Source organism: Dendronephthya gigantea, unplaced genomic scaffold (genome assembly GCF_004324835.1).
Source record: "Dendronephthya gigantea isolate DGI-Jeju-01 unplaced genomic scaffold, DenGig_1.0 000000F, whole genome shotgun sequence".
NCBI lineage: Eukaryota > Metazoa > Cnidaria > Anthozoa > Malacalcyonacea > Nephtheidae > Dendronephthya > Dendronephthya gigantea.
In genome coordinates, this window is record NW_021163010.1 from 6,913,289 (window position 1) to 6,938,281 (window position 24,993).

Consider the following 24,993-nt stretch of genomic DNA (forward strand, 5'->3'; position numbering starts at 1 on the left):
TCAGCTGAATGAATTATATGCTATACTTGAGGAATTTGGTGATTGTGGTGAAGTTTCGTTGTCATCGATTTCACGAGCAATAAAATCCAGAAGCGACCGTTCGGCGCAAACGTTTTCACGCGTTTTCTTACGTTTCAAACGTGCACGTTAGGCAAACCAAACATACATGCTGAAACGTATAAACTAATTAGTTTAGACTATGAGTTGACATTGTTTGACATGTCACGCCCACATGTCCAACAAACGTAAGCGCGCACATTTCTAAATATACTTGCATGTGTTAGTTCTATATTTCCACACATAATCTTCTGTAGCTTTTACATTATGCATGTCAATAAATTTGGTAGATCATACAGCCTTGGTAAATCACTTGATAGTGATTTAAGGCGTCTAATTATTGATGAATGCCTTAAGTCTGGTGGAGATGCAACTGTTGGTTACTTGCCCGTCACTTACGTAGAAATAGCTAGTCGATTCAGTATCTCTGCAAATACAGTTTCCAAAATATGGAAGAATTTTTGCTACCAAGGACGAAAGGTTGATCCATCACCAAAAGGCGGAGATCATTCAAGCAAATTTTCTGAAGGGGATCTCGAACTTCTTGAGGTTCTTAAGCGAGCTCATGGCACAATTCAGCTGAATGAATTATATGCTATACTTGAGGAATTTGGTGATTGTGGTGAAGTTTCGTTGTCATCGATTTCACGAGCAATAAAATCCAGACTTCTGTCCGGAAAACGATATACTCGGAAGCGTATTACCAGCGTAGCCTTTGAGCGCTTTACTGATGAAAATATGATTTATACTCAGCTTTTCATCAACTACCTATCTTCAAAAGATCCGAGAAGGATTAAGTTCTTTGATGAGGCGGGGGTTAAGACGCCGTGCATCGGTACACGTTTATACGGAAATGCGCCGTCCGGGGAACGCTGCGTGGAAATTGTTCGAAAAACAGAATCTCCAAATTTTACTTTAAATTTACTGATTTCAGTCAATGGCCCTGAATATTACAACATTCTGGATGGCCCAACTGACACTGTAAGGTTCTGGGATTTCTTCTGGGAGGCTTCTCAAGCAGCACATGAGATAACTCGACGTCCTGCTCTCGAAGTAGGGGATATCGTTGTGATGGACAATTTAGCTGTCCACCACTACGAAGGCGGCCAAATTCTCGAAGAAGTTTTAGCTGAGATGGGTATCGAGCTATTGTTCACCCCAACATATTCTCCCGATCTTAACCCTATTGAGCTTTGTTTCAATAAAATAAAAACAGAACTTAACGGACGGTTTTCAGCCGACGTTCATCGTAATCTAAAATTAGCTGTTGCAGAAGCGGTCGAAAGAATATCAGCGTTGGATACGAGGAGGTTTTATCGTCATACAGCTTATCTTTTTCCTTTCGTTGGGTGATGCTTACAAACAGTAATACATTGAAACATTTCACACAAAATACTTGTAACATTTAAGTTTCGTATTTTCGTACATTGATATAACAGAATGATTCAGCAATATCATTGCTTTGGTAAAGTTGAATATATCTGTAAAGTTTGACATTGTGTTAATTGTAAATATTACATTTGACCTCACAAAACTTTGATAACTGCATTTAAAATGGTATTTGAGGATTTTGGGGTAGGGTTTTTTTAAGAAATCGTTAGTGGGTGGGCATGAACAAATTGTATTAACTATAAATTGTACTGAAATTGTTAATTGAAAAATAGGGGAGTTTGTAGGGGTCTGGGGGAACACCCGCAGATAATTTCCTGTATTTTTTAGTCTCCGACTTGATTTCCTGCATTTTCGGCGATACTTACTGTTGCACCATCTCGGCGGAGTGAGGTTTGTTGGGGAAGGAGCTTTCGCCCGCCAGTTAAAAAGGCCCTGTTTTCGGGGAAAAACAGTGTCATATAATCAATTTATCGGCACGGCATGGCTAAAATGGGTACTCGTGCTTATTTCATCCATGCCCCACCTTTGTATTGGTAGTCTGAAAACTAATAAAATAAGGTACGGGTGCCAATTTTTGCCGTGCCGTGCCAATAAATTGAATGTAGTGTAAACAGGGCTATGTCAGTTTTCCGCCGCGGGATAAAGGTCACGCGTGGCACGCAACTGACAGTTAAGTAATAAACCTGACTGTCAGCAATAATTGTCGTTATATTTATTACAAACATGATGATATAATTGATAACAAAATAACGTTTTCTCAAACTTATGGTTCGAACTTGAAGAGTACACAGTCACAGGTTGCTATAAACAAAATGATCTTGCAAAGCAAATCAAACCTCTCAAACTCGGTAAGTTTTGAAGACAATTACAGTAATAATATGCCGAGAATAAAAGTATAGCAATTATCTATAAAGTATGAAAGTATCAAAGATATTTAGCCTATTCTAAATCTATAGCTAGCACTCTCAAAAATATAATACGAACTAAATATATATTGTTGATCAATGGATCAATGCATGAGTGCAATACAAACGAAAATCGAAATATAAATTCATCAACCGATGGCTTGGATGACCCTCATGAAATGTAAACAAAATTAAAACAAAATGAAAATAATTTACAAACTTTATACTGGTTAGCTATCTGTTCAAGTTTATATCTAGCCTTCAGTAATACATTTACCCGGTATATTTAGTTAGAATAATATGAAAACTTCTACTTATAGTTGCTTCTAAAACTAAATACTATGATAGAACAGTGTCTATGATATAACACAACATACATGATTGAAAAGCTTTCTTACTTGAGACATTTGTCATTTCCAGACGAGAGAAACATTAAATGTAATGCTGCATCCCTGGTCTCTGACTCTGTCGATGTCAGAACTTCTGATGCACTAGGACGTGAAATAGTGTTGGGCGCAGCAGTGGTTTCGGATAAACTTGCAGCAGTACCAGTGTTTCCAGATGAAATTGCAGGATCACTGCTCGCATAAATTACACGACAGGAATCAGATGGATGAAACACTGGCTGTTGAACTGTTGGCGTGTATGGATAGAAATATGGGTTCATATTCCCGTAAGAATAATTTGGAAAATCTTGAAATGTATAACTTGGCGCAGTGTTGTTTAATTGATAAGGTGTCGGAATGGGTTCGGGACAAGCATTTGCTACAGTTGTAAAGAGAGATCGCTGCTCCTGCTGAACTAAAGACTCCTGTTGAACTGAAGAGTCTAATAAGGCTTTGTTTCAATACCATGTTGAGCTGCTCTGCTTCTTCTTGAACATTTGATGGCGCGCAACGATGAACAGAACTTGAATGCGAGCTGGACGTAGCTTGGTCGCTGGGATTAGGAAATGAAATCCCTTTTTCTTGCAAAAGAGCTTTGGCCGGATTTGTTCTTTTCAGCGCCCTGGTTCTTTTGGTTTTGACTTGCGACATGCTTGAATTGGCATTGTACTCGTCTCCTGAAACATCTTCTCGTTCTAAGGCGACCTCTAAAATATCCGAAAGTTTGTGCTTTGCAGGTATTCTGCCTTCGAAGTGTTCTTTACAGTGTTTCTCGAGAATATAGACGTGTTTACGCAAAAGTGCCCATTTCTTTATTCCCCCGTCAATATACTGGTTTCCGCTCTCTTTCATAAGGGCCTTTTCAATTTTATTTGACAAACTTTCAGACAGTTTATTCGCTTGTTCTTCCTTTAGACTTAGGTCTTTCTCGAGTTTAGCAATTTCGTCTTTGACTTTTTTTATCGAATTACGAGCCCCGCGAGAGTCTATTTCACCAGGGTGCAATTTTTCTTCACCACAAGCAAAATAGATAAGCATTTTTCATAGTCACAATGACGTGCAGTATGCCCTAAACGCATGTGACAATTTCGGCATAAGTTACCTTCGGTTGGATTTGATTTAACTCGTAATTTTTCCTTTGCACCTCCTGTTCGTTGCTCTCGAGTTTGTAAAGTTCAGACCTTTTTGCGGCTATGCGATCTTTAACTTTTTTCACATACCTTTGAAAAGGTGTTTCAGCAACAACAGACTGAGCTTCGTCGGAAGAATCGGAAGAATACATTGTTTGTTCTTTTTGGTCGTGCTCAAATAATCTTTTCCTTGCATCGCGAGATACAGCAGGCCGTTTCTCTTGAGGTTTCTCCAGTGGTTTGGTTTCTTTCATCCCCAACGGCGTCCAGGCGTCATCAACACGCAAACACAATCGGACCGTTTCGTAGTCTCCCTGAAGCACTGACTTACATGAACGAACAGCATCCTGTACATCATTTTCTCCAGTAATGGTAACAAATGTACCCTCATCGTCACGATATTGGATTCTCAAGGACTTTGGATCCCGTCCATCTCGATAATAGCTGCCCACCGTGTCCCAAACAATTTCAGACAGCATCGCTAAATCCAAATCTTTCAGACTATTAGATGAGATTGAACTCGTTTTACAACGATCGTAATCACGACCATATATAATTTTTACTTGTACTGACATTTGATTCTGTAAAATCGCAAACGCCTCAATACGAATGTTATGTCTGAAATCTTGCTGGAATGACGCCCTTACGTTTGTTGGACATGTGGGCGTGACATGTCAAACAATGTCAACTCACAGTCTAAACTAATTAGTTTATACGTTTCAGCATGTATGTTTGGTCCGCCTAACGTGCACGTTTGAAACGTAAGAAAACGCGTGAAAACGTTTGCGCCGAACGGTCGCTTGCAAATGGTAATAACGAAGTGCCAGACATTGTGGCTACACGGCCAGTGCCCAGGCACAACGTCTGCTGCCGTTCTTCCATCATACAAATACCATACTTAAGCTCGCTTTTCTCCGTGCAGACACGAGTCAAAACCGAGTACAGAAGGCCAAAGACGATTCGAAATAATTCGAAAATAAACGTATCGTGCCTAGCCTAGGAATGTGGTACATTCGTGTTTTTATTGTATGGATGAATCACGAACATATTAATGTGTCCATGGCGAAAAACTCATCCATCATTTTTGTCATTTTCGATTTTCAAAGGATGCGAAATCCGGTCGTATCTTATACCAAATGCTCATAAAAGTACAACCCTTTCAACAAAATAGCTGTTGATCGAGTTCTTGCAATCTGAACTAGTCTCTGGAATCTGGATTATTAATGCCGTGGGATATTCGCGGGTTTTTTTAGGTGAAAGACGCTTAGTAATAGTATATATGTAATTCACATGCCCGCATGCTTTTGACTATTTTCATTGTTTATTTTGATTGAGGATTTAAAGTCATTTTACTCTACAGTTTTATTAATGTATCGCGTGTGCACGGTCTGTAGGATGGAGTAGTTTCTTTTTGCTTTTGAATTAGGCGATGTCCAACGAATAAGGAACTATAATGAAAGCTTGAAATTATTGAGTCTTCTGTGTATGTAATATAATCGAACCGTCGTTAACTTGTTTAGGCAAGTAATAAAATCTGGCGTGAGAGACGACTTAGGCGACATGCCATATTAAATAAGCCCAGATAATAGCGTTAAAAATATGTGCATGTTTTGATCCATAAATGTTTATTTCTCGTGTACGTTTTTTAGACAAGTACATGCAATATATATATACCTCATTTTGCTACCGTTGCATGACGGTTCGGCTTTAGCATTGAAACCGAAGAGCAGTTGTACCTGAAACTGAAAGTCTGAAACGCGAGTAAATTAAGTTGAAAATAGCCAAAAAAAGTTTGAGACCTTCGAAGACTTTCACAAAGTAAGATATAGACTTTCACACGGAAAGCTTACACAATAAAATCTAGAATCCACACGGCCCACTGCCAATAATATGTCATGTTTTTAAATTTTCAAGTGGTTTAATATTTGACAGTGGTTGACAAAATTTGTTTAGACATCGTAAAACGTCCTTTAATTCGCGATAATTACAATTTCACGGTTATCCACACAACCCGGAGTGACATGTTTTATTTATACAATTAATGTGCCACTTCAAGATTAAATCCCGCACTAAAGATATCTGCTCAGTCCCGTCTGAGCCCTACCCAACCGAAAAACCTAAAAGCATTTGGATTAAAAATCCTGACTCTTCTAAACTGACGCAATAGCGGAGTAGGTATATAAGAAGAACACTTCTGGCCTGCATAATTTTGCCAAGCAAACATTGACGTCTGTGGATTGGTTTGCGATGTGTGGAAAATTGACTTTTATTACTGCTAAGAGTTTGCTTTGCAAATGATTTGCTAATGTGTGATGCACTGTTCTGATATAAAAAGACGCAAACATTTAGAAATCCAATTACTCGAGATTAAGATTTATAGTATCAAATACTAGGTATGCACTTGTGTATGCGGCATAATATTTATTTCGAGAGATTACAGCATGAGAAACGCGCCGTTTAAAATGCTGGAAAGCCTTTCCGATTTCTTCAAGAAACATTCCCAGCCGATTTCTATCAAAATGGAAACTGCCTTTTTCATCCGAAATAAAAATTCCTGGCACTAATGAGCTAATTATCCGAAAGTGCTCCCGAGTTCCTGACGATTAAAGTATATTTCATAGTAGCAATAGAAGCATCGATTATTTTTCCGCCTAAAAACCTATGTGAGAACTTTGACGGTAGAAAATTATCGATCAATACCATTAAAATCCAACTTTTTCCCTGGCAGATCCCGTTAGCGGTCGCGGACTTTGTGATGCGTGGCAGATAGCAGGTGTACATTCGTGGTCTTTGTTCGTGTTCTGTTTGTCATCGTTGTTCTGATTGAATACTTGGTTTTCGGTTGTCTCCCGACGCTAGCATTTCATTTCAATCATTTGAAATAGAATTTGCGAATTCTGCCCGCAAATGACTTCGGTGCGGTAGAGCCTGCGCTCAGGTAGCCTACTGATCTCTACACGTACCTGGGTGCGAATACACAAAAGGAAAGCGGTGATAATGTCGCTTGCCTGCCGGCTGTCATTATGCCGATTGTTGTGTCCCACAAAAATAGTGTTCGAAAAGCGTTCTAGAATGTAGAATGTGACAAAAAGCTTCATCGAAACATCATTTCTCATTTCCCGTCCAGTGATTATAATAATCACTCTTGCCTGGGATTATTTGTTCAGCATTTGAAGTGCGCTATATTTCGCCTGTTTCTTTCGAATTGTTAGCATTCCAGTACAAAGAATTTATTTGAGTGGATGCAACTCAAAAGAAAGAAGGTGAATATTTCACATTTTGTCGAGAAAAGCGTTCAAGGAATCAGGCCCTTGGGGAAAAATAATTCCAACACTAATCCCGAAAGCTAATCGAACACCAGCCCTACTAGGCACCGACTGAAGTCTTATCTAATTTTTCATACGAGGTTTATTTCCCCCTAAATAGGCATTATCAGAAATGACGGTATTCGCCGGTATTCACACTGGAGAGTGCATTCAAAACTTCCCATACAGCTCGTTATCCGCTGTACGTTGACAGAAAATTTTTGCCAAACAGCAGTGGTAGAGCTAGAGGATAGATTTTAACATCAACGGATTCGTTTACCATTTTATAGGCTTCAACTCCGTATGGCAAATTAATATATCGTAGAAATGATGACCATTCTGGTATGACGAGTTTCACTAAATCCCGAAAATTTTAACAGTGGCGAAATTTTCGCCAGTCAGATGGTCGATCCACCCATAAAATTCTCCCAAAAGCCGCTCAGAGCCGTGTGGGGGTACCAAATGTATTCAATTACGGTTGATGAATTCGAATATAAATCCCGTTGAAAGGACTTCAGCTATGGTTACGCCCGTTATTTGGATAAATTTAATTGTATTTGATTGGTGATTAATTGGGTTAGGCAAATTGTGTGCAACCGACGGTAACTTAGCCGATGAAATTATTTTCGAGTCGCCCTTACCATGACGTCGACATAATCGATAATGATTCCAGGATGGACGATCACAAATTCGAAAAATTGGGAGACATGCATAACCTGACAATGCGATGTACCACGAAAATCTGAATGTGTACCAGTGCTTCAAGAGTTATCATTCTTTAAGAGATATCATGCCTACCCGATATGAATGGTCACCGAGAGTGGACGACGTTTTAAGAATTAAAAAGATCGAAAGAATACAAAAGGGACTAAAAAGCTAGATCAATAACGATCGATACAGAAAATCTTTTCGATAGTTTCCATGCAGTTGTCAAAATGCTATCTTCTCACATTTTAAAGTTTGCTGATCTATGATTCGAAACCAAAGTTCGAGTTAACCGGATATATTTGACCACGGAAAAACAAAATTTGTTCGAGTTAGCGAGGAGTTCGAGTGACGTTCAATAACGTATAAAATCCAATCGAATCATTCTTCAAGGGATATCATGCCTACCAATATGAATGGTCACCGAGAGTGGACGACGTTTTAAAATTAAAAAGATCGAAGGATACAAAAGGAACTAAAAAAGCTAGATCAATAACGACCTTGGCACTACACAAAATCTTTTAGAATTTATAAGCATCTATATACAACACTGATTAAGTTGTTGTTGTTTCGATAGAAATGCAAATTGTCCGGTAGTCAAAATGCTATGTTCTCACATTTAAGAGTTGACGATCTACGAATCCAAAAATGAAAGTTCGAGTCAGTAACGGGATATGTTTGACCAAGGGATAACAAAATTTATTCGAATTAGCGAGGAGTTCGAGTTAAGCGAATTCGAGTTAAGTGGAGTAAATTACTATATAAAGAACATTATCAAATTCAAGGGGAATTGGATTTAGTTTGAGTTAGCGAGGAATTCGAGTTAAGCGAGTTCGAGTTAGCGGTGGACCACTGTATACATGTAGATGACAGGTACGTCCCGTTTCGGTAAAAAGGGAATCAACTGTTGGCTATAAAAAAGAATTGATCCGTGAAAAACCGTCGAAGCTGTGATCGAAGTATATGAGCAATAAACTTGATTGCCGAAAATCCTGAATTCCCGCAGGTCCTGAAATCATGCCAAAAGTGATTAAAATTAATGTAAAATCCCTAAAAATTAAAATCACAATACCAATGGTTAAAAATTGGCGCCCTAACTGATCTCACATTTCATCTCATTTCCTTTTAAACTAGAATTTTTTTTCACACCGACTGATTACAAAACCTGGCAAACCTGAAAAGAAGTTTTTGAGATGGCATTCAAATACTTCACGAAGCTGACATATTTTGGCATTTTTTATTCATACTTGAATGGATGGCCCAAAATCTAAGCTAGATCACTTCAGTCCAATTAAGAAAATATCTTAAAATATATATCGGATTCACGAGAGCCTCTGGGCTAAATTGACTACTTGTTGATTTAAATATATTTGAAGCTTGTGCCGGATGAAATAATGATTACTTCAGCTAGAGGACCGTCCAATTTCCAATGTGGTTAACCCTATGGCATTATTATATTTGGACATTCCAATTGAAACTTATATAAGAATCGTGATATATATATATATTGTGATATTGATCGTCAATTAATCAAAGAGATTTCCACAGGGGGAAAGCCGGAATAGTGGGGCTATGGGGACTATAGCCACCCCAGAATTGAATGTGCGGAGCTTATGGCCTGCCAAGGCCGGAGTAACGAATTTCGATGTAACAAATCAGTTCGAACAGAACATTGAATACGAACTTCACAAGAAATGAATTTATAACTTTTTTATCCTTGTATGCTTCGAACCGGGAGTATTATTATCCATTGTATGGACTATACATGCAGGGTCCTCGTTGGAAACTTAATCTGGGCGGGGTATACATTCATATATTAATTTTTAAATAAACTTAAAAAAACAATGGCTATCTTATTAGTCGGGCATAAGGCGAATCACGCACTCCCCCCCCTGACCCCCCAAACAGAAAGATACAGCAACGGCTCTCGTGCACAATATTCGTATTTCTGTTTTGCATGGTTTTTATAGCCGATCAGACACTAAATTAAATGAATGATTTTAAACTTTACGTGCGTATACGCAGGTACTAAAAACGCGACAGTGGAAGCAGCCATTACAGACAAAGGCCTCTCTGTCGAAACGCAGGGAACTGAGGCAAGTGCATGTATAAATTAAAAGTAAAAAGTCAAAGCAACACGATCCTGCGCTCCGTGTTAATTTAGAAGCGAAGGAAGTCTGAAACACTAGCTGGCTTGTCCAACTATTAACTAAATATCACTATGTTAATGACGCAAATTCATTTCATACTTGTATATATATGCACATAGCTGTCAGTACACGCGTGTTGCCAAATTAACTCGCGGAAACTATCAGTCACTTCTCTCGGAAGTTTTATGGGATCACTATTGTTCAATTTTCTCATGAACATTAAAAGTCTAGCACAACATAGCGATTATGACACTGTGATACGCTGAGATGCGATATTTTTGCACAACAATATATAACAAAGACGTATCGAAGCAACCTTAGAAAGTTCAAATAAAATCTATAATGACAGTAATGTGATTATCACATGTCTAGGAGTCAGTGCGTCATATGTCACACGAGATAAGTGGAGACTGGAGAGACAGTCTTAACTGAATTTCAAGGTGACAGACAAAGATCATCTGAAAAATTTAAATCCCTTGGTAAAATCCCTTTTACAAACATATCAGCTCCCGAGTCCCGACTATCATGTCTAATGCAATATGGCACTGTTAGATATTAAGTCTGTATGCATATTGTATTTACATGGTGATGGTGATATTTGGCATGGTATTGCAAGTTCAATGTCGTCAAGACTCGTCATGATCAGTGTCGAGGCTGAGCCTGGTCCGAATCACTCTTTTACATCTGTCACCAGAACATTTCACATCGGGAACAGATGATTCCAGCTATAGCCTTTTTTATAAAGTTTGGTTGCGGAATGTTGTAAATGCGTGTAGAAAATCTCCCTGAGATAATCGCAAATTTTGCATCGTTATTTTCACCTCGACTTCTGATCAGATCCTTACTCCTTAGCATGCAATTAATATCGATAAACAGTTGCATGGTATAACAATAATATACAAGCACACGATTAAATTATTATAATTCTAAAAGACCGTTATACTCTCGAAATATGTTTTCAGGTTATTCGGAAATGCGACCCCGTGCAACATTATTATTGATTTATTCGTGCATGCATGAGAAAGAATTGTTGTCTATAGCTATTTTTGGTTTGGCCTTATCTTTCTCGGTTGACCTTGAGCTTAATATCACGGTTGACGTTTTAATCAGTGTTGTTCCACAGAGTTCGTTTTAATTTGTTTGCTTTTTGGCTGTTTTGCCCTTCCGATGGGAAAACTCTTTTCTGTTCGTGTTTTTAATTTTTGAGCCGTTCTTCCTTCGCGTGTGCACGCATTCACATTTTCCTTTCGTTAACGTTCAACATGCGCGACTGACTGCGTAAATAGACGTTTTCGATGACACGTCACAACATTATTGCTTCAAATTTAAAACCACTTTAATTAAATGAGATATGGATTTCAAGTTTAAATTTAAACTCTCAAAAGCTATGTGCAAAGATGAAAAACATCCTTCTTCAACACATGCAGGAAAAATACTTTTTCAATTTGACAAACAAGTGTGAAAATAAGCACGAGAACGAGGCACCCGACCTAAGAACGACAAACAAAAAACAACTATGCATAGGAAAAATAAGTTAATCCACGAAACTTCCGAAACTATTTAGGTCACAAAGCTCACAAATTTGTCACCTCGCTGATGCGGATGTGCATGTCGATGTTTTCATGTTTTTTTATACACGTTTTGTGATCATTTGTAGCCACAAGCAAAGACACAGAGGATATGAGATGTGTTACAGATTGAATGGATCAGCCTCAAATACTCAATTTGATGTGTAGAAACTTATACTTAAACTTATAGTCTTAGTGCATGTACATTTGCCTTTGAAAACAATACTTTCAACAAATACGTTTGCCGGGAAAGTAAACTATACTCTATAGCTCGTGCTTTGGTTTACTGGCGCCTAATTTTTCCTCACCCGTTTATATTAACATATCGTTTAAACTTCACACTAGCTTGAAGAAATCCTTGAAGGTTCCTAATAAACTCCGGTCATCCCCACAAGCGCCGCGTAACAAAAATACGTGCATTGATTGTTCTGCGAGTGCTATATATAGTTATATATAATTAAAACAGCAATATTTTCTAGAATCAAAAAGGCTTTCAAAAGGAGGAACAGATGGTAACGTAATTTTAGTGCGCATGCAATGTAGCTATAGATACGCTAAGCTTGTATTAATTATGTTTAATTCAAGAAACGTATAGGGCAGAGAGTTATTCCTGTCATCATGAGATTATCTGCAACAAGCAATTTAATCTCTTGGAAATCTTTCAACTTCGAGTGAAAAAGATAATACCAATTGTGTTCCCATGACGAATAAGATCACTAAAGTATGAATATCCTTCAACACCTCGCCCAATCTGCATCCAGTCAGCCAGACACTACAGATAATTCTTGTTAATTTTACTCTCAGGGATTATGCCTGGATTTCTCGCGTAGCTATTATTTTGAAAGGTTAATCCCGGAATTAGAAATTCTGGTCTAGAATAAAATATATTAATATACATGACAAAGTTCCATGTATTTTCGGTATACATTTGAACAAATATTCATTTATACAATCGGCCGTATTCAGTTTCCATCGTTATTATATATAGCCTATATATTATATAGCACCTCGATGGTTGGCACGCCATTGTTTCTGCAATAACAAACTTTGAGTTTCATATAGTAGCTACATAAATAATACACGAATCGAAGAATTCGTTGAAATTCGGGCAATTCATTCAGGAAAAACACATGATTGTGCATGACGAGATATAGTTAATTGAAATATACGCATCGATATGCTCAGTATATTGAGTACTCAAGTGTTCGCATTACTTAACCACACAAATTTTTAGTCATGCACAAGGTACAAACATTACTTTACATTAAAAATAAAATGACTATATTTTCGAGTAATTTTACCCGCGGCATAAAGTCACATCGATACGAAAACATTTTTTTGCCCGAATTTCAAATTATTTCGCGATTCATGTACATAGCGGTGGCATTCTTGAATTATTGTCTTCATCATGATTTCATCTGACCACCTTCAAAGACAAGCCAAAGTAAATCACCGTAGAGCTGGGTAAGAAAAGCCAACTGTGAACGGCTGAAAGTTCGTGAACTGCTTCAACAACGAAGCTCCGTTATCGTTCATGTGGCCCGCGAGTCCTTGAGGGTAAATAAAAGAATTCGTTTTCTTTAATTCCTCCTTCTCTTCCTTCACTCTTTCATCCTTCTTCAGTTTCATTCGTCGGTTCTGGAACCAAACTTTGACCTGGCGTTCTGATAACTTCAACGAGTGCGCAATCTCGATTCGTCTTGGTCGACAGAGATATCGGTTAAAATGAAACTCCTTTTCGAGTTCCAGGATCTGGGCGTTGGTGTAAGCCTTTCGTTTACGCGACGAATCCACGTACGGTTCTGGGTCTATATCATAAAACATTAAATTAATGAACTTTTGTAAAATATAAACATACTCTAGGTTGTACATGCATGCATAAATCACCTTTGCAATTCGAGTATATTTACATACATACATACATGCAATGCAAATTCCAGGGATGACATAAGTTTTCACTACATGGTATAAGTTAAAGTATTATGTATAGAGACAAAGCCTACAGTTGAAAAATTTGAAAGACATGCAGCAGGCTCTGGTTTCGATCAGACACTGAACAAATTCATCGCTTTGTTTACGTTTATCTGGAAGTACTGTTTCCGGTAACGAAATTTTCTCTGAGTTGTTTATGAATCCATGTTACCCCATGAATTTCTTATGCAAAAATTTCTCTAGTGAAATTTTCCCCGATTAGTATTATAGATATATATTGAGCCTATATTTACTGAGAGGCCGAAAGCGAAGCCTAACAAGTCTAACACGCACGCGGTCTTTGACTTTGGCACGGGAGACCATGTTTTTATGTCTCAGTCAGGCAACCCAGTAATGCTGGTAGTACTTGGCCGAGTCATATATAGGCTATATTCGCACTTTTCTTAAAATTAATAATTTCGCTGGGTGTTTCTCGAGGTTGTATTATTTTATACAATACCAGGGCCTCTTGGAACGATTTATATATAGCAAACGTTAACCTAAATAGGCTACTGTTATCAGAGGAAGGTTTTTGTGTACTGGACTGATAAAACGTGCAGTTGTCTAACTTAATCTTTTTTACTCAACCATATGCATTCTTACTACATATTATATGCATTTTCATGGAACAGTATTACCCTATGAAAGAAATAAATAAATGGTCATCAAATATTTCTGGATAAATTTGTTGTGTGAAAGTTAGAATTGAGTTCTGACTTGCTTTCGAAGTCAAACTCTGCATTTAGAAAGATTTGTCGTTACAAAATGCAAATTCTGTATAATTATGCTTTATTTGTCTTAAATCACATTGAAATAAGCAACGATTAGCTACGTTGTTTATATAAATCAGGCAATATATTGTCCCTACGAAATTGATCATGAATAGTTAATAGAAGAGCAATACAAGGGTTAATCCACAAAGTAAACATCTATACTGATGACTTCCCACATGCATAATCCTGAACAATGTTCCCTATATATTAGCTGCATAGTTGTACTAGCTATAACTTGCATGTTTAGTTCGACGGGCACTTAAATGGTATAAAGTTGTACAATATTTATCATACAAAAGATGAGAAATTTCCGACAACCTCACATGCAATCTTGCTAGATCTATAAACTGGTCTCATGGTATACCTTGAATTGAAAATGATTACAAATATGTTCCTCGATTAAGGTTAACTGAATATTGATAATAAAATGAAATGAAAAGGAATTTAATTAAGCCCAATGGATTTTCATTTTTATATGAAACAGAGTCCTATACAGCGCTAGCAGAGCATGCATGCTATAAGCATGCGACATTCTAATATTTTGAATCTCTAGGAAAAACAAGAATTATTTTGTATGCTATATTAAAGCAACATTTAGCAATATTAAAGCGACATTCTGGTATTTAGGATCTAGGAAAACACGGGATTATTTTAAATTTTCATTTTGTTCTGTTCTTGCTTTTAGTAACACGCTTAGTAAAGACTGGGCCAACAAGCTCATTTATCCGAAAAAACAATTCCTATGCACTTTCATGCACATATACAATACAAAATATATCACCCCATATCTTGCCAAAATCCTTCCGCTATTTTGTGCATTCATAAGGATCACTATATCCTGTAAACTCGTAGTTTTTTTACGATGCTTGCGTACAGTATTAACTAACTAAAAATTTTTACCACAACCTATGGGCCGGCGTGTATACACTTACAGTGGGAAAGATTTACTGTCCGAACTGGAATGTTTCCAACACATATAGCATATATAAGTATATCGATTTGCTGCGATTAACTTTTAAGAAGATGAAACGGAAGGGCTTCGCTTCGATTTTCAATGGCATAGTAAGTTATTTATCATGTATAGGCCAGCAATTTTACACAAATCGTTTTTAACATTTCAATATTTATAGGTGTTCTATAATTTGATCGTGCTAATAAAAGCGATATGCATGGACACTAGTGATTTTTGTAGTTTACTTTACAGCGCTTCGGTTTCAGATTGGCTTAACAAAGACAAATAGACAATTTGTCCGGATCAATACATCTTCATTGCTTTGTGTGATGGATTAGCGAACTTGCTAAACGCGCCACAGGTAATTGAACAACGGCAATGTGTCATGAACGGGTGAATTTTTACACCATCCAAGGAAATTGCCTAATGACAAATCTGTCTTAGCGAATCATCATTGTTCATGCGCGCCCGCCTAAAAAAAAGGCACCTTATAGACTCGAAAGAAACAATCGAAATTCAAATATGAATTATCGTCGACTGGTAACAAAATGGCGCACCGGGAAAGGACAGTGTTGATGTTCTTCTCACAAACCCACATAAAGGAAATGAGAACAATGGTGGCACTCAAAGTGCATGCGAATTTCTCGCTTTTTGGCGTTAGTTTTAGGACTAAAACAAATAATATACTCTCGAGAAACGATTCTCATACATATTCAAATCAACAAAAAGCAAGCAAACACTGAATCTTTCCTTTGAAAGCCTTGTCTGTGCGGACTGTATCTGCTGACTAATGCTAGTCATTCGGTTTACTCCTGTCGAATTATTTTACGTATCGCGTGTGTTAATGACTTTTTCTCACACTTAGATGCTTATGGTTTTACATTTTTCATAACAAACATTATGTAAGACAAATATAACAAGCTAGCGACGTTGTTATGCCAAAATTTATGCGAGAAATCGCCCTTAGCTCTCGTGAAAGGTTTCGAAAACAACTTCGTGTTGGGAGCGGCCCTCCTTCGTGTGCCTACCTTCGTTGTTTTCCTCGTCTTTTCCAGCCTTCCCTCGTTTCTTCTTCATCCAAGCGTAAACCGGCTGGGGGTTCGCCATGACCGTGGCTTCTTCGTTCCTCTGTTCTCCGAACTCGCCGTTCCATAACTCGCTTGCGCCGTCGCGTCAACGGCGTTCGAAAACGACCACAGGTTCGGGACGCCGTAACCATTGGAGGGCAAAACTGGAATTATCGGCTGAATTGAGCTACATGCGTTCCTTGTTAAAGCAGTGTCGACACGCTGTGACAAATGCACCGGCTCGACATTGGAATGAAAATATGAATTAGTGAAAAAGTTAACGTTGCTCATCGTTGGCGTTTTATGATTTATTTCGACCACGACACATGAAACCCAAACTGTCAGTGGAAACTGTGCGCTAATTGCGACCACGGGCCACGTGACTGTTTTGCACCAATCGGCGAAGGGAATTCCTGCGTCTCCGGCAAGATCGGAAGATTTATGGCCCTATTTTGTTGTCCGCCATTTGAGGTAATCTACATTGACAGATCTATTTTCCAGCTTATAGATTTATCGTTGTTGTCTGAGACAAACATAATTCTCGACAAGACCGCATCTTAGAAACGCTGGATTTACAAACCGACCCAGACGATCAATATTTAAACCATTGAAACTCTTGTTCTCTTTTCATTCACGAAGAAACTTCGAAATTAAAAGCGCATAATGAATGTACATTTCTCTGTAAATAGTACACATTGCGGGAAGGAACTGAAATCATTCTGTTAGGATTAGATTCTCTGTTTTATTTAATACGAACCTAGATGTATTAAGAAGCTGTCTTTGCGCGGGTCAATAAGTGTGGAAAACGTGTAAAAACTGTTAGCGTCAACGCGACTTGTGGCGCCAAGGACGACTTAAAATGCTCGGCCACACCTTTTGTACGTATCATAAACATCGTGTGCGCGTAACAATAGATTTATTGGTCGGTGTTAGTTTATACATGTTTTCATAGTTTCAGTCAGGTTTAGAGCAGCGCATTTGTAAACTTTGAAACAGTGTCCACCCAGAGACCAATCAATTACGTCATCTCCGATTGCTTTACAAGAGAAAAACAAATATTCTCTTTATGCCTCTATGCTTCATGCGCTGATGCTAGTTTATGGCGTGAATTTCGTCGGTTATTTAGTCCAGAATATTCGAACCGAAATGTCAGCATCGGTCTAAATTTGGTAAAATTATGTGAAATTTGTTTTCGGTCGTGTGTTGCGTGGCCGTGGCACAGACTGCAAGTCTGAAATCAATAATGTACAAAAATGAATTTCGTTTCGCAGCGGAGAGGCATAAATCAAATTTGACAGTGGAATGCAGCAAGTGCAAGGTTCTGTGGCACCGAAGAGCGTGTATTTTAGTTGCGAAAAAGAGGGTAATATCTCATTTGTGACAGTTGTGTCAGGAACTGCGCGGTATGTCACCGAAGCCGTGATTTATGATGCTTGTTTTGCCCACGATTGCATGAGAAATGCGTTCCAGATTTTGGAAGGAAAACCTGAATTAGCTCTTGCTGACACGTATCCCAACATCTGTAGTGTTTTTAAATGATTTACTGGTAGTCGTTCGATTGACCTGTAAAATAAAACCAGCGCAATCGGCAGTAGGAAACTTAGTGCGCAAAACACAGTATAGCAGGAACGACGATTCAAACCTTTCTATATCAGTGTTCGTTACACCTACACACTGCCTTGCGAAATGCATGTTGTGGAGTAAAAGTTTTTCATGAAGGATGGATTAAGTCATTTAAGAGGTATATTTGCCGGGTAATAGAGTTTTTAGGCACTGCTTTACGCTGGAAATGATGGGCCCCATGACGGATGTCCCCTCTACCGATTCGTATATTATACAACTGTGGTGATTTTGAGACAAGTCATTGGTCAAGATACCGATTAGAGTTAAAGAACCCACAAAATTGTGATACAATGCAACTCTGTTTGCTATTGAAGCATTAGTGATGTTTTCTCTGCGATCTCGCAATTGATAGTACGATGATGTTTTATTTCCTAATGTGTACATATGCTTGTTTCAATTCAGACTCGACGGAAGTTATGCAAAATTTCATGGGGGCACTTTAGCCGTTGCGCAAAAAAATATTGCGTTGCTTGTAGTTTTTGAGCAGTTATATTGGAGTTGCAACTCGGTTACGTCTTCCACTTGTTTCTTTAGATTTGTGCTCTTAAACTAATTAGTTAAAAATTCAAAAGGGGCGTTTAAAGTAACCGCTATTGATTCGCTAGTCAGTTATCACGTTTATAGGTCAACGGTTCGCTTATGACTCTCAAGTGTAGCACAGAATTCTATGCTATATATGTAATGTAATGAATGGCTTGGCGAGGAATGAGAAAAATCCGAAATAGAGACGAAAACCGAGCCAAATAAAGGCAACTACTTCGTTTCTGTTTCGTAAATGAACCACCAATCTATACAAATTTCAAATTTGTTGACTATATAGTTGTGCTTGGATGCAGCTTCCAAAATACTTCAGGAATTTCTTGGCAAGGCTATGTTTGATGTTGTCTAAAACTCGTTATTGACAATAAAATCATTGCGTACAAATCACCAATATTTAGGATTAGCAAAACCAGATACAATACAATGCTGTCATAAGTATATTGTTCAGTTCCGTTCCAAAACGCGGTGACAAGCAAAAATTGCGCGAGACGTTTGGAACCATGACTATGTGCTATTTTTAAGTCTGGAATAATCTGAAAGAGCGAGGAAAAAATTGTCACGTCCTTTTCGTTTTCACACAGGTTTGTCGCCAAGCCGTGAGCGAACGAGTAGCAGAGGAAAATGCGCATAATCAAGGCGGTTTTCTGGTTCCATGCATACATGTAGACACGAAGGCTGGCGCGAATGCTTGAGTGAGCGCTATCGAAGTTGGGTGATGTTTCTCTAAGACTGGCTGACTGGCTAAGTGTTAAGAGGGTGCGAAATGTGGTGTTTGGCGTAGGATCTCTGACTCTGCTATTCCCAACACCACACCGACGCAGTTGTATAACATCAATTGATAATCTTTACGTAATTAATATATACAAGTATACAACTTGTACATATCAGTTACTATGAGCGTATACAACGCATAAAAAGGCGTATTCAATTTCATTTGCCCGTTCTTACATATAGACTATAGTGTCAATTTTTATCCTGCCGTATAAGTCAACAAAGTGAAGCAAGTGTTGTTATTGAATGACAAAACTTCGAACACGTAAAACTTAATTTCAACGAACAGTCAAGATTGCCTAATCTATCTACCCAGCCATGAAAGTTTAGGTGAAGCAAGCAGCATATTATTTTTTTTCAATCCGGGATTTGCTTTGTTTTATGATTTATATGCTATAAAAGATAGTCATGATTCAGATTCGTGGCCAGCCATATGTTTTTCACTTTTCTGAAGCTCATTCATTTAACCCTCTTCATCGGTCCAGACTGAATTGAGCTTAAGTCGGTCAAAAAGCATACTTATGCCTTATATTGTGATATTATACCCACACTGCAGGATTGACAAATGCCACTTAACTTAATTGTGACGATTTTGTACCCATGTAGTGCATAAAAAAGTTAAACTGATTATAGAGCATATATACTGCCCATTCATGTTGCAAGACATATAACAGGTACACAACAAGATGTATAACAGTGACCATGCATGCCCCAATCAGGGCAAAGGAAAACATGGACTTTCAATATTAAGTCAGCACGAACCATGTCTAGTGTTATGAAAACGAGCATTTTTACCTTTATGTACTAGTATATTTTTCGTGATCAAGATGGAACCAAAACATTGTCATAACGACACAGTTGCTCTGAAAAAGTGATAATTTTTCAAAAAGTAGTACGTCAGGGGGTGGATAGGGTCGAAGCTATACTTGCCTTATATAATTATTATATAAGCTATACTTGTTTTATATATTTATTTTTGCATCTTTTTAATAATAGATACCGTTCTGATCTTAATAATAAATGGGAGCTTTAGCAACGATGGCGTAGGCAAGCACCGAGCTTGTCGCGAAAATGTCGTATATTGTACTCGTACTCTGCTAAAGCTCCCAAATAGTATAGCATGTTTCTGCCTTCGTTTTAAAACACCACTAACATTTAATTTATGTTCATTAAAAGGAAGAAAGCGCAAAACTATATCCAAGTTATGTACCCATAATTCTTCCTACGGTTCGTAATTTGGTTTCCCAAATAAAATAATAATATAAACCAACATTAATTATCAATTACTGCAATTCCAAAATTTTTATATTTTTAAGCCTAAAATAATTTTACCAAAGCAGTATAGCCTGGCATATATTTCTCTTTTCAATTCCCATTTCTATAATACAGAGCTGACACATGTTCTTAACGTAGCCCACAATATTTTACGCTAAATCATAAAAAACGGCAACATGATAGGAGTTGTATGATCAATGGGTCCCTAATCTTCTTTGCCCAGAGATCCTATTTCTTATTAACTTATTAATGTATACATAATGTAACGTGTTGCTGGTCTTTAAACCGGCCATGTTACAAAATAACTGAAATTATACATAGATCACTACATTAATTGAAAGTGTTACGCGAAAGAGAAGTATACAGTAAATATAATATTTTTAAAGCATTAAAGCATTCACTGATATACTAGTTTTTCACAGCTGAAATCAACTTTGCATGGGTATTTCTGTCATATCAGTATAATCGTGTTAGGCTTTTATCGCAGATCACAACTGGCTTTTACAATATTGTTCAGGTATAACAGATTTTCACACTGTGTTGCATGATTGATAATCACCTACTATTTAATTTGTATAATTCGCTATAGCTATTTTGATTTGAGAATTATGATGTAAACTCGTTTCAGTTATTTTTATCCATCTCAACATCGGTTGCATGCAAGCCAGCCAATATAAGCCATTCAATACGTTTGAGATGAGGGGGTTTTTTGTTTACATGCTTATCAGCGAACGTATTGTTCGAGGCTGAATACGAACCACGTCCATGCACCTACCTCGTTCGAAATTTCAACAGGGCGGCCAACAAAAACCTAGGTAAGGAGATTCAATAAATAATGCAAAAACGACACTTATTGCAAATTCTGTTACAACTGCACTAAACTTCTAATTAATTCAGTTTATTACTATTTCAAAACGTCTTTCAGGCCTTGGGACTGCTGCTTCTAGCGTATGTAACAAAATTATAGCTGTACTGTATTTACATGAATTTCAACAATTATTAAACCTGCTCGTCTCAAACGTTTGCGCAACCTTTTTTCTGCCAAAGCGAGCTCGTCGTTTATTTGGAATAATCGGCTTCTTCTCCTTTTTCCATTTCATACGGCGATTTTGGAACCAAATTTTAATCTGTCTTTCGGACAACATAAGGGAATTTGCCAGCTCTGCCCTCCTTTCTTTTGTCAGGTAACGAGTGTAATGGAACTCTTTCTCCAACTCTAGGGTCTGTTGACGATCGTAGATCTCACGTGTTCGTTTCTTGTATGGCTGGTTAACGCTCCAAGGAATGATCTCTCCTGAAACGAAAACAGTACGCAGACTTTAAATGACGATAAATAGAGAAATCTTATCGCCGTGCAGGGACTGGTTGCATGGGTAATGATTGTTTTGGAGTTGACTGTAGGACGAAAGTTAACCAATCAAAATTGAGGCCAGATTCTCGAAACGTTTAGACGCGGGACGTTTAGATAAATGTATAGTACAATATTATACAACCGGACCCATGCAGATGTTTTACCCTATTTCAAATTTTATATTTGGCTATTATGTTTCTGTAAGCTTCTCTGTAAACTTGTCTTTCGAAACATGCCAATGATTCAAATCAGCGTTCCGTGGCTCGTCAAATTTCGGGTATTTTCCCCTGCACTGAGTACATATACGATCGCAATTGTTGCGAGAATATCATCACAACGAAATATGACAGATCACTGTACTTCATGTTATCTTAGGCTGCCATATTTGTATAAGGAACAATTTTGTGAAGTCGAAAGGTCCGTTTTCGTAACTATAAAGTTCGCATCTCAATAAAAAATGAAAAATTCAATTCAATCCAATTCGATTCAAAAGTCTTTATTAGAATACTCAAAACAAACCATCATCTCTTGAAGATGCATATATTTTTTAGTGCTTGACTGGCTGGGAAACAAAAATAACAATCAAAGTTTTCAGCTGCTTGTCTGCGGAAGACAGTCACTGCACATACGTAAATACGATAAGTGTTTATTGTTCCTTCGCACAGAACTACCTTTGCTCAATTTTATCCACTTCTTCAAACTTTCGTTGAAAGAAGTATTGAATTGACTCTTATAGCCGGAACAAGGTTACCTAGTTTTCTAATTACGTGCGAATTCTACAGAGAATGGTGAGAATTTTGCTTTTAAAATGCGCTCTTCCTCCGTGATAATACGAGTTTCTCTCTTTAAACAGATAATCCTGCGAGGTGCGCCTATACATATTGTCTGCATATACATATTGCATGGTGGCAGCAATGTCTTCATTTACTTCGACTATACGCGTTATTGCAAGATTGCATGCAAGTCTCGCCGCTGTATATTTCTCGAGAGATTACATACAGCATCCATGCATCTACTTAAAAATACAAGAACTTCGATACCGATCTAGTGAAAGCTCTTCGTCTAGGCACACGTTATCTAAAGACATCTTTAGCTGAATTTCTTGTGATATTGCCATGTCGGTTGCAAGCGCTTTCTCAAGACTTCTTTCACGCTGAGCGATCCCGCAAGGCTCTGAATAACATGTTCGTTTTACCTACGCATTTTTATAAACGGTTTTTCTAAGTAATTTCTCCATCCCTCTAGAATAGCTAAATAAATCAGTTTTGCTTTCCCCAATTGGCTTTGTGGGTTTAATATACGATATATACAGTGCCCGCTGTAGTAGAGCTTGCATTTATGGCTGAAATCATAAGGCATTACATACAAACCGTTCCAAGACCTTTTCATTATAAAGAACTTTCCTCTAATGCTATCTCGAAACATTGAATGTAACCTTATATGCACTTTTAGAGAAATCATTTATCAAGAATTGTTTTTCTTTGTCTAAACCGAACGTTCATACACAGACGTCCAACGACGTGGAAAATTTTCAATGTTGCATTAGCGTGGCACAGCGTTGCTACAGAGCACCACGCGTTCACAAATAACTTGAATGGTTGTTGAAGATTAAGAAACATGCCTTCAAAGTACAATTTGATGATTTTAATTGTACAGACCAGATATTAAGGTCCGAGCGGGGAACGGTAGTTTCTACATTAACGCCCTGACAGGAAATCATAAATCAAAGGGCGCCAGAAATAGTTCAGGATGCAAAGATAGTGCGCTTGCTTCATCAGACAATATATTTAAAAAAATTTCACTCTCGCGACATGGAATCTAAGAAAAAGTTTAATCCAATGAAAATATTCTACGCGCGATTATACCAAGGAATTCCAGGCAAACGCGTACAGGCAGTTACCTCATTAACATACCCTGCGATAGATAGAACGTCAACGCTCTGTGCAAGTCTGAATTCTTCCTGACTTGCACAACGCCACCTAATATTATTGAAATGAAGCTGTAAAGTATTACAGTGCCGCTGTTTTCAAATATTACGTTTTAGTCGATGGATATCGTTTAAAATAGTGTCAGGAGACCAGCACATCTCCCACTTATCGCAAAGGAAGGTGTCGCTACTTATCCATAAACCCTCATATTCTAATTGTGGTTTGAGTATTTCCTTGTCCCTTTTCTCTACAAAGAAAAGTGCTCTTCGACCTGAAGAATCGAGTCATTTTGAAGTTGGTTAGCTTTGTAAATCAAGTCTTTTCCTCATTTCGGAAACTTTCAGTCGAGAATAAATACCTGTTCTAGGCTTCTGAAAACGACACGAATTTCTTGTGATATTTTCTCCGTAATCGGTTGGTGTTGGGGATGTCTCCCTCGGCACCTCGCTTCCCGTAGCGTTCGCGCTTTCACAGACTCCAAAAAATGGGTTCTCTTTTGTCCACGCTGTCCGATGAAACTCCAATTCGGTTATCAGATTGACCAGCGAAGTCAACGAGTTAGATGTCGTTGCACTCGCGCTGTTTTCGTACTGTTCCCGGATCGCGGGAATGAAGGGATAACTTGTTTCGTGGTAAACAGGCACATATTTGCCGACCAAATGTGCTTTCATCTTTATAAGTTTTGTTCCTGGTCTGCGAGCAGCTACGTTTATATAGTATGTGTATACCGTTTCTAATCATATGCCACACATATTCGATGCGATAAGCAATGCGATGGATATGATTGGCTCACGGAGGCCCACACACTTTAACACCTTTTATTAGAAAGTTTGCCGCGGTTTTTCCTCCAAAAAGCCTGATTAATGTTTTGTGATGAAACGCTAAAATAAATCCCTGAAACAAGTGGGGTTTTGCTAAGTGATTTTCGTACATTATTAAGTGAATATGTGAGCTCATGCAATATATTTCAACGGCTTGTTAAACGGGCCCCCTGTGGTTAGGGCGACTTAGCCTTGTTAACCTTGTCATGTGATATATAATGCCATTTCAGTTCACTTGTTTTGCTTCCTGTCTATTTCTCGTATCGAGGCTAATATCGCTCCCGTTCGATCACCAAAAGCAACAAACTAAACAAACATATGTG

At 38.0% G+C, this 24,993-nt stretch overlaps 3 protein-coding genes and 1 long non-coding RNA gene across 4 annotated transcripts; 2 read left to right on the forward strand and 2 right to left on the reverse strand.

Moving 5' to 3' along the window:
* The first annotated feature begins 207 nt into the window (after positions 1 to 207).
* On the forward strand, positions 208 to 3,183 carry LOC114516493. Its single transcript, XM_028535993.1, has 2 exons — positions 208 to 2,297; positions 2,775 to 3,183. The coding sequence occupies exon 1, from the start codon at positions 325 to 327 to the stop codon at positions 1,408 to 1,410; it is 1,086 nt and encodes a 361-aa protein (XP_028391794.1). The 5' UTR covers positions 208 to 324; the 3' UTR covers positions 1,411 to 2,297; positions 2,775 to 3,183.
* A 9,029-nt stretch (positions 3,184 to 12,212) lies between these two features.
* Positions 12,213 to 16,429, reverse strand: LOC114520820 (homeobox protein Hox-A4-like). Its single transcript, XM_028541156.1, has 2 exons — positions 16,323 to 16,429; positions 12,213 to 13,406 (listed from the first exon to the last, which is right to left on the reverse strand). The coding sequence occupies exons 1-2, from the start codon at positions 16,399 to 16,401 to the stop codon at positions 13,048 to 13,050; spliced, it is 438 nt and encodes a 145-aa protein (XP_028396957.1). The 5' UTR covers positions 16,402 to 16,429; the 3' UTR covers positions 12,213 to 13,047.
* A 1,490-nt stretch (positions 16,430 to 17,919) lies between these two features.
* LOC114524719 lies at positions 17,920 to 22,109 on the forward strand. Its single transcript, XR_003687118.1, has 2 exons — positions 17,920 to 18,102; positions 21,791 to 22,109. It is a non-coding gene; the product is annotated as an uncharacterized LOC114524719 (long non-coding RNA).
* Positions 21,228 to 24,934, reverse strand: LOC114524627 (homeobox protein Hox-B5b-like). The gene is made up of 2 exons (XM_028545809.1): positions 24,208 to 24,934; positions 21,228 to 21,864 (listed from the first exon to the last, which is right to left on the reverse strand). Exons 1-2 carry the CDS (start codon positions 24,518 to 24,520, stop codon positions 21,560 to 21,562), a joined length of 618 nt encoding a protein of 205 aa, XP_028401610.1. The 5' UTR covers positions 24,521 to 24,934; the 3' UTR covers positions 21,228 to 21,559.
* Between the last annotated feature and the right edge of the window lie 59 nt (positions 24,935 to 24,993).